Source organism: Hesperophylax consimilis, chromosome 18 (genome assembly GCF_061612785.1).
Source record: "Hesperophylax consimilis isolate HC1 chromosome 18, BYU_Hcon_1.0, whole genome shotgun sequence".
Taxonomy (NCBI): Eukaryota; Metazoa; Arthropoda; class Insecta; order Trichoptera; family Limnephilidae; genus Hesperophylax; species Hesperophylax consimilis.
In genome coordinates this window covers 31882236-31893071 of record NC_142853.1, presented here as the reverse complement: position 1 = coordinate 31893071, position 10836 = coordinate 31882236, and the positions used below count along the sequence as shown (strand labels likewise).

General features: G+C 35.9%; 1 protein-coding gene across 1 annotated transcript; it reads left to right on the top strand.

Annotated features, from left to right (window-relative positions):
• The first annotated feature begins 1292 nt into the window (after positions 1–1292).
• LOC149415670 (uncharacterized) lies at positions 1293–8165 on the top strand. The gene is made up of 3 exons (XM_089642518.1): positions 1293–1419; positions 3642–3997; positions 4098–8165. Exons 2-3 carry the CDS (start codon positions 3652–3654, stop codon positions 5015–5017), a joined length of 1266 nt encoding a protein of 421 aa, XP_089498644.1. The 5' UTR covers positions 1293–1419; positions 3642–3651; the 3' UTR covers positions 5018–8165.
• Positions 8166–10836: the final 2671 nt, after the last annotated feature.

Genomic DNA, 10836 nt, shown 5'->3' with positions numbered 1-10836 from the left:
ATGAATACAAAGTCAGAAAAAAGAACAATTTACATGAAAAGTCACAGAGAAAAAATAAATCAGCACAAAAAGTCTTTTTCACTTAACAATTTTCTTCACGTGCATCTTTTTCTGCATGTTGTAAATTTTAGAAACATTGTATTCTAATGCTTTGTATATTTCTTGTCCGCTTTTCTTTAAATATCTGGGAATAACGAGTCCATCGTTTACAGTTAGTTTTGTATTGTACGTGCTGACTACACTGCTTACTCCATAGCACGAAGAAATAATAAATTCACAGAATTGTAAAAAAATGATTTAGGTACCTACATGAGTAATTTGACTCTGCAATATGGCACGTTTTAAACTAAATTATGATTTATCTTGTGCCCACGTAGTTATTCCATTTATAATTGGGGTTAAAAGTTATTTGTTATTGCAAATGAATTATGGATTTTTATATGATAAAAATGGATCTGCAGTCTAAAGTAGGTACCACAATGTAGTATTTACCGGAGAGCCCTTTTTAGCTAGCGTTAGACTTGTAAGTTTAAAAAAAAGGAAACTTATCAACCACGAAATTAATATTTTGACAAATAAAATAAGAATTCTCTACGTTATGATCAATTATGGATAGGATGGTATTTTGATCATTTGTTTTGGGATGCAATTATAATTGAACCCGCAACTTACCTACTCGAAGTCATTTGATTGACCTAGGACCGGGGACTGCCGGAGACCGAGGACTCTTGACTAATGTAATTAATGTGACATAATGAAACAATTGATTCTTCGATGGAGGCCATATAATTATTATTAGGTACACTGAACCTACGCATGATTGATTCGGTAGGAAGAGTAAATATTTTTTTCTTAAAATTACATCATAATTTTTTTTAACGATTTTTTTTTAAATTTAATATTTTTCAACATTATTCTTGTGAATCCAATCATCACCATCACCATCACCATCCAATACCTACAAAACGCAGAGTTAGACCTGAAATCATTCTTATTATAGTACGTATCTACGCCCTTTTCCACTTTTGACAGTTAATTAACCGCCAAACTTTGGGATGAATAGAACTTAGGAAGTTACGTCACGCATTTATAATAATAATATTATTTTTACCCAATCGTGTTCCGAGTTTACAAAACAGGGCGCCAAAAACTGCCGAGCGCAACAAGCGTCCGAGTTTATAGAGCAAAAGAAAAAAATCTAACGTCTCACTCTCGCTCGTCTAACAGTGCATAAAGAACGGGTGATAGAAAGAGTTACAAAATTTTGTAGTATCGTCCTTTTATCTTTTATTCAACAGTCAAACCAGCTGTGAGCGGGCGCGCACGACGCATTTAATGCCGTTAGTTCTGTGTTCTGTACCTTGTTGATTGTGATTGAATGATTTTGCAGGTTATTTAGTGAAAAATATTCGTAAACAGGTATGTAAACAATTCTATAACTCATTAGCTAACTTACTACGTTAGTTTTGTGTGATATTTGTTAGTTTTTAAGGTTAAAATTAGCGTTTATCTACGCGTCCCATCATGTCTACTCGAAGATGTATGTTGACAGTGTAATACCGGTTCCCGCCAGCGATTTGTGTATAATCTAATTTCTCTAATAATTTCATTCAATTATAGCATTTGTACAAAATGTGTGGTTATTAAATATATATGTCTGTATCACTGGATTGTTTATTTTAGAAAATTGAAACTTAGAAAACTGGTGCTAACTAAACTAACTCTGTAGAATTTCGTGATATTTAGCGCGGATAACTCTGCAATCGAGTGGTTTACTATAAAAATAACTCATTTAATAGGTGTGTAATACTATTAAATTTTTTGTTTAATCTGAGGGGAATGTAGAAGGCCAAACGACTCATCCCCTACCATTTTTTGTCGATCATTTTCAAGGTTATTTTTTCAGTTAACTTTCATGAAATTTGCTAGGGGTTTGTAATGTCACGGTTTTATCAAGGTTCTAACTCACAAACACCGATAAATGGTGTGAAAGAAATAAAACACTAATACATTTGTGGCAAAAATAAAATGAAGTAAATTTACTGATTTTAATACAAATATTTTCTTTCACTATAGAAAGTCTTGTGTTTGGATCCATCCATTTTTCTCGAATAATTAATTTTATTTGAAAATATGATACAAAAATGTTACTAACTTAACCCCGCCATTTCCACAAAGGGGTGGATAGAGAGGATCTAACACCACACAACTGTCTTGGTACACACTCCTTGCTTAATTCACATTCAAACATACTCTTTGTTTCACCTCTTAACATGACCTAACCTGAGAATTTGATTCGCTAACCTGATCATATTGTTTCTTCTCGGGGAACTTCTTGGAATTATACAGGGGTCCGGGGGTAAAATGCGCTAACTTTGGGAGGTGATTCTGCATGATACGTAAGGAATAAAAAAGAAAAATAACTTTTTACCAAATTTTCTCATACCAAAAGACATACCTACTAAAAATCCTTATTTTGATGTTCAAACTTACCTGATAAATTCGCTGTGAGCTTGCCAAAAACAAGGTGGTAACGTGATCTGCCCGTATCCATTGAAAGCGCATGTAAACTAACATTAGTCCGAGAGTTTGACGTTTACAATTATGCTACCCAAATTCAAAAGAGAACTGTACTAAAATTAACAAAATGTAGTTACACTTTGAACGATACAATTATTTAACTATTAATCAGTTGCTAATGTCTTTGCTTTAGACTAATTTAACGAATTTTCAAAATGTCCACTTTCCATGTGTATTTACATCATGTAGCCCGTAAACCTAATGAATGTCTGCCCATTCATTGTAAGTAAAACCAGACAATGTCACAGTAATTAAAATTACGCACAAATAAACACAATGTTAAAAGAAAGTCTTTGGAGAAAACACGCACTCAATAAAGATGTTCTTTCAAGTAAATCTTAACAAACGCATACTAAGAGAAGACACACTGCTAGATACATAAAATTATCGGATCCTTTGCGAATAAAATAAAACTTATTGACACGAAGCGCCGAAATTAAATAGATAGAGGGAACGATTGCGTTTGCCCTCGGGACGGTAGATTTAGCAATAGCGCAAAATAATGATGCCAGACATACACACGGCGGACTATTTTAATAAGTTTAAAAGTTCGAAATTTTTTATTTTATTTTACTGTACTATCATGTGGAATCACCCCCGAACACCCTGTATATAATTTAAATGTAACACCCTTGAGATGATTTTTGACACAAAATTGACACTATTGAAATTATCCAACTATTAATAATTAGTAATGAATCCAATCATTACACTATCAAAAACACAGTGCTCAAGACGTCTGCAAAAACAAATCATGAAATTGTATTTCTAAGTAAATAAAGGATCTTTCTATGCTATCAAGTTGGTGAGTAACAGGCTTAGTCCCTTTTCTACATAAGTTATGCTTAGTGAAAAGGTCTGTACTACTGCTTCAAATGGCTTTGAATATGCTTGGTGACCAGATCTGAATAGCAAAGTACTTCCCTATCTCCTTCCACTATCCACAATAGCCATACAACATACCACAAATATTGGGGATGCCATAGTTCCACTGGGTCAAGACAATTGGGACTCTCTTTAATTGTATTCATATTGAAAATCCATGGTATTCATCTTTCCAGCCTATGCTCGATGGAGACTGACGATGGCCCCGCAAGGCGCAGCACCCGCGCTGCTCTGGCAGAGATCCCTCTCCGCCTCGGCATGCTCCGGGTGTCCCCTGAGCCCCGCGAGCGTGTGGTGTTCCGGGCTTCCCCCGAGCCCCGCGAGCGTGTGGTGTTCCGGGCTTCCCCCGAGCCTCTGACCCCCATCAACCTGAATAACCTGAACGCAGGCACGGGTGCATTCGTGAACGGGTTCGGGGACACTGCCCGTCACGTGTTCATGAATGGACATCGTAACCTCAATGTTACTCCAACGTCTTCTGCGTTCCTAAGCCCCACGCCTTCGCCGGATGAGTTGGTGATACAACAGAGAGGTGAGATGGTTTAATTTAATGATCTGGATACTCCCAAGTCTCCCAACAACATGGCCTCTCAACATTATTTCAAACTAAACTTTAATTTATTTATTTGCAGGTCGAAGGCGCATTCCTGTGAACTGGTCCCCCGACATTGACTACAGAAAGAACTCCCCATTCCATTCCAACAACCGTACTCCGCCCAAGGCCGTCATGAACCTCCAATCCCCGACCAAGAACGGAATTGTTCTCCGCTCCACTCCACGCAAGAGGCTCCTGATGACTGACTTTGACAAACCAAGCAGCAGCTCCGAAATGATTGAAGCCAACGACATGACTCCTCAAAAATACCGCAACCAAAGTCCAACGAAAAACTCCCCAGCGCCCAAACGATTCAAGATCGATAGATCTCTGGCTTCGAACCCAAATGAACCTCTGGAAGTCGTGCTCAGAGCTATGAGCCACGATCAACTCATCGAAATTATTAAAAATGTTACGCAGAAGCATTCAAACATCGAGGAAGAAGTTAGGAACAACCTTCCATTACCTGATCTGAAACCCGTTGAAGAAAAATTATCCTACTTGAAACGGAACATCTTCAGGAGTCTGCCGACTTCTCGATTGTACTCAAAGACAGACTCCCCGGCATATTCGAGAGCCGCTACTCATATCATTGCGTTTAAAAAATACCTTATCGAACAAGGTAAGATATTTGTGGATTCGCACAACTGGCATACCGTACTGGAGTACGCTATCCTGGCTTGGTCCTACGTTAGAGGAACTCCTCATTGGGACAACCACCCTCACAATGCGGTCAGACGGCATTGCTTCAAGTACCTCGCCGGATTGTGCATGAACGCTTTGAAAAAAGACGAGTTTGAACATGAAACGATGCTGGACATCCAGGAGAAGTTCGAGAGCATGATTGCAGACAGCGACGATATACGTTCGTGCTTGAAGTTCGTTAGCGTGCAAATTAAGACGGCCCCGCAAAATATCAATAATAACTCAATGTCTGTTGGCCGAAGGTGTATCTAAATTAAGTAATTTTACTATTATCTGTCTTTGAATTGTTGCTCAGCTGGCCTTTTCATCCACTGTGCCATTTCTCCATTATTTTTGTTTTGTTTTGTCTGTTGTCTTTGGCTAGCTTTAGATTTGTAAGTTTTTTTTGTAAATTTACGACTTCTAGCCAATGGGCATATTGCATTTTGAAAATCCAATATGCCCATTGGCTAGAAGTCGTAAATTTACGAAAAAACTTACAAGTCTAAAGCTAGCCTTTGAAAGTATACTTTATACTTCAATATCTGTTAATAGTGTTCAGAAAGTATTTAATGTTAGTTCTTTTTGCATATTTGAATGCATTTATGAACAATGTCTAAATGATTTGCTTTTTTCTTATAGGATCTTTAAAATTAGTTAATTTCAATGTAAAAACATTCCGTACATCGAAAGGTTAAAATATTTATTTTAGCTTGAAGAATGATTTATAATAATCTTGATAAAAGTTTATTTAGTTTCTTCACGTCTACCATTGTAGATGTAGCAATTATGTAAAAATTTGATTATTGCGCATTTGCGTTGATTTGTTGCGTTTTTTTAACATATTGCTTTTCTTCATTTCGAAAACTAACTTCTAGTATTAATACAGACCATCCAGGTCATGTTTCTAATTTGAGCAATTTATATTGAAGACTGATCAATTCTCCGATATGTGGCCTCATGCGCCTAATAAAAAATGTTTTTGGACTATAAAAACTGAAAATCTTAAGTGCCCTTATTAAAAATCCTTAGTATTTTCGATGAATAGAAAATCACCAACATAATTTGTATGTATTGCATATTTTTTATAAATAATGAACATATTTTAATCTGTTAGCATTTTATGAAGTGAATATTGTTAATAATATTTATAGTGAAAAATGTTCTCATGTTGAATAGCATATAAATCTGACAACTGTGTCGCCAATTGCTTCCTATAATTGTATAATGCTTGATATCCAGTTATTTCCAATCTCTTCATGTTTGACTATTACATAATTGTGTCATACCCCAATGTTTGAGTGCGTTTTGATTTTCAAAGTAATCTGCCAAAGACAAGTAAATTAGAGAGGATCAGTAGATCGGCCATTTTAAACATATTTATCATTGCCTGTAAATGTTTTGATGCATGACCAATGGGGCGGCTACTTAAAATAAATTTAATTATCTACCTGGATAGCTAAAAAGTACCATTCCGAATCTTGTTTCTTAACTTCACCATAATAGACCATCAAAATAGCGTCCAGTATATCTTTTTGAATAATTTTTTAAGTACCTTTGAAAAAAATAACAGATTCAAAGTACTGTTTCATAGCTATGTCCAGTTCCATCAGGAAGTTGGGTTTGCAGCTTCCACTGTCGCACTGCCTACGCAAAGGCCAGTTAAAATGCCCCACATAAAATTACAGTCAATTAATTTAGATAAAACATGCTTAACAATATAAGAACTAATAATAATAGTTGTTTCTAATAAACAAATAAACCAACTCATATTGTTTATGTTGATAGATTTCTGTGGTTGGTCGATGCTGAGCGGAACATTGACTGAAAAAGAGTACATGTTAAATTGGAGACACAATATCAACAATCTGAGATAAACGCGTTCCCGTTTAACATGCTACTGAACAAACTGTTACTTCTTACATAATGGTAAAAATGGAGTGCCGTTCATGGTAAGGTAATATTTGCAATGCAATGTACCTGCTTACGGTTTTGTCTGTTGTCAGAATATGCACACAAAGTAGTAAAGTTCTGGATCCCAACTGTAAATGAACTGCTACAAACAGAGGCACAGTCGCTCTGCAAAACAAACTGTTGCACCGAATACAGGAACAAGTCGCTGTGCATTTGTTACACCTTGAAAAAATTGAGTTTCGTATTATGATGAGGCGTGACGGAAATTATGTTGGTTCTTCGGCGCTAGGGAATTCTTAGATTGGCAGAAATTGTTCATTAGAGTTAGCCGTCTATAGCCGTCTGCGTGATGCTTCTAAAAGTCCTGCAAAACCTTCCTCTTTCACATATCCTTTCCCTCTAGCCTCACAACATACTCCAATTAAGGATGCTATAGTCCCACTGTCTCCGAACAGCTGGGAGAGTAGTTGGTTCTCTTCTGCAGCATTCATATAAAAACAAACCTCGTCTATTCCCCTGAAATATTATGTCTTCTGCATCGTATGTGTATTCTTCCCTGAATGTGTACCAGTGAGCCTAATTTGTTTACTGGCAGAAGACTTGTCAGGTGTTTTTTAAAGTACGCATTTGATACAATAATTAATCCCTTACCCTTACTAATTTTAATCATAGCTTTATTAGAATGTGCCTTAAGTAATATGAATAAGAGTGCCTTAATGGATTTATTTTATATAAATGCTGTAATATTTTGTAAAATGGCTGATAGTTTATGCAAATGTGTCTTTTACTTGATTGAGATATAATTTTTAATTTACATCATTTTTTTACCTTTGATTTATTTGGAATTATTATATTTTCGCCCTTTTTTTCTAGATCTTGATTTACATGAACCTAAAAGGACTTGGATGGAACTATTCTAGAAATAATTTAAGCGTGGAGTGAGGGGGTAAATGTATGAAAATACATTCACCTACTTAATTTTATCATGGCATGTACCGTTCCATGTCTCATCAAATACCGAAAAAATCACAAGTCATTATAATTACTATGCATCAATAATATTAAAATAGTTCATTTTATACCAGTTTTCATATAAATCATTTCAAAGGTTTGTCATTCAAAATGGCTGCCAGGCAATCTCCCCCCCTGGATTTGGCTTCAATGTCATTCATACAAACACGCACTACTGCTCTGTCCAGGGCCTTTTAGGTTCATGTTAATTTATGACAGTTATTACGTTATACACATTATTTACAAATTTTTGTCTGTTTTAATTTTTTATGTATGCTCCAGTGATGTTTTTGATAATTTAATTATGTAATTCCTCTTTCATTCTTAACAAGTTTACTTAAAAATGTTATTTTTTTAAGTAAATGCTGCATTATTAATAAAATTGGTTGTGCACAATTGTAACCAATGTTTCCGGTTCATTTTATGACAAAGAATAATATTGTTTTGAAGGTATCATGTAACCATTTTTTTCAATATATGAAAATATTGTAGTAGGCTAAGGATTTTTAATTGAATAAAATATTTTTAAATAATTGTTTTTTTTTTTGTCAAAAAAGATCAATATCATAAAAATTGGATGATATATAAAAGGCTAACAGGGCTAAACTTAATAAGTCTTGGTATCCAGTAATCGATGGCTACATCAAAACTAAACGCTGAAAACCACACTGATTTAACTAATTTTATTGAAATACCTGCTCTAAGAGGATTAATATTTGCATAACGGTATCACTTCTACTTATATGTATAAACACAATTTACACATCATGGACACGAAACAGGAAAAGAAGCAGTAAGCGAAACACGGCGTAATAACCCAAAAAATAATCACAATGATGTTTTTGTGTCGTGAAAATCACAAAAATCATGTATGTATAATATGAAAAAAATAAATTATTAATGTGTATTTTCAATAACACAATGAATATAACTTGCCCAAATAGAGGCCCCAGTGTTATATTAAAAAAGTGGAATAAGTAAAAATGGAGTCTTGAGTTATTATTCTTTAAAATGTCATAAATTAATATAAAGAATGCATCGCTACACACTTGAATAGTAATGACCTAGGTACCATAATAATAATTTTATTCAATAAAGTTAGTACAGGTTAATCATTTAAAAGAGACCCTTGCTTGTGCAGAGGTATACGTTCTGGATGGATCAAATTTAAACAAATTGATAAATGTCCCTCATCTGGGAAATAGAGTGTTCCAAACTAGTTTGCAAAACTTTTTTGAAACTTCAATACTTTCAACGTGACATAATTAAAATGATTGATCTGCATGTTAGTATCAATATTTACAAGATATGTATAAACATTTTCTAAAATCACTTTATTCCCGCTTCTCATACTACCAACCATTAATAAACACTACCAACTTATTTCAGACACCCATTTCCATAAATCCGTCATTCAATCCAAATATTACTTTTTTTCCTTTTCGTTATACTGTAATTATTTATGCATACTTATAAATTCTCTAGCGATTCCGTTCAACTACTCATGATAAAGTCAAAATATTATTGACTTGCCTCTAAATGGACAATATCAGTGGAAACATAACGCGTCAAACGGTTTAATTGTTGGCAGATGAATCATTTATATGCGATAAGAATCGATGTTAAATTTCATGCATTCACTTCATTAATTTAAGATATATGTATACTTTTTATAAATCCAGCTAACCCTTGTTGAAACACCCTAATATAAAACTACCTTCTTCTTCTGGGGCTAGTAAAATTAGAAAGAGTTTTTATTGATGTGTTTTTAAATGTAAGTATGTTATTTGTAAGTTTCTACATATGTAAATATATATGTCATTAAGACAGCAGATAAGGGCCTTAGTCGTAAATCACTAGATATAAGTCTTAGGTGTAAGTCACTAGTTTTATGTCGGTAGTTATGAAGCATAGTTGTAAGTCACTAGAAATAAGTTACTAGTTATTATGAATCCTAGTTGTAAACCTGATGTATTTATTATTTAATAAATTTATTTGTACGGCGCCCTTGATGTGATTTTTACCAAAAGGCGCTATATAAATTAGGCACTAGCGTAGAGTGTGTGGCAAGTGGGAATACAACCTGCAATAGCCATCCCAAGCAAAGGTGTGAGCTACCGTGCTCAGGCTGAATGACCTGGGGAACAGTGCCTCCGAGAAACAGGGTTGCATCTCTGAGTATTTAGACCCTACCCCAGCGCTCGGGGCTCTGCTGGAGTGGCTCATCTAATTCCCTAGATATTCGTGGGACAGAAATTAGACCAATCGAAAACTCCCTCTTCCGTCGTGGGGCCTTCAGAAAACCAAGGAGAATTGGAGAGGAAAGACGAAACCCCTTCTCCATAGTGGGGCCTTTAGGGAACCGAGGAGGATTGGAGAGGAGAGACGAAGTCCTTTTCCACCATGGGGCCTCCAGGGAACCAAGGAGGAGTGGAGAGAAGAGATGAGGCCCTCTTCTCTCGTGGGGCCTTCAGGGAACCGAGGGGTGACTCCACCATGACTCTTTCGTCTTGGGCCTTCAGGGAACCATCGGTGAGTGGAGAGGAGAGACAAAGTCCTTTTCCACCATGGGGCCTTTGGGGAACCAAGGAGAAGTTGAGAGGAGAGATGAGACCCTTTTCCCTCAAGGGACCTTTAGGGAACCAAGGAGGAGTAGAGAGGAGAGATGAGGCCACCTCCATGAACTCTTCCCTTGGGGCCTGAAGGAACTAAAAGGGAGTAGAGAGGAAAGATGCGGCTCTCTTCCCTTGTGGGGCCTTCAGGGAACCAAGGGGGATTGGAGAGGAGAGAAGAGACCTGTGAATATACAATGTGGAACCAGAAGACTTAGCCACATATCCAAAAACCACCCTGGTGAGCTTTATAAAAGGGACCGGGTGATTGTTAAGGGAATGAGGGAAAATGGGAAATTGCACGATGGCCCTATGGCCTAAGTGCTAAGTAAACCGTCTCCGCTCTATATAAACAAAAAGAAATAGCCAAATATTATTTTGATTATTATTGATAGTGATCAATAAGGTTTCATCAAGTAAAAAAACAACCTTTACTTTTACCATACTTTTACGAACAGAGCGTGAAAATTTTCGGAGCAATATGGAACACCTATGAAACTTGAAGTTCGTACAAGTTCGCTCTTCAAGTGTCATTGCGCATTGCGTTATTATTTT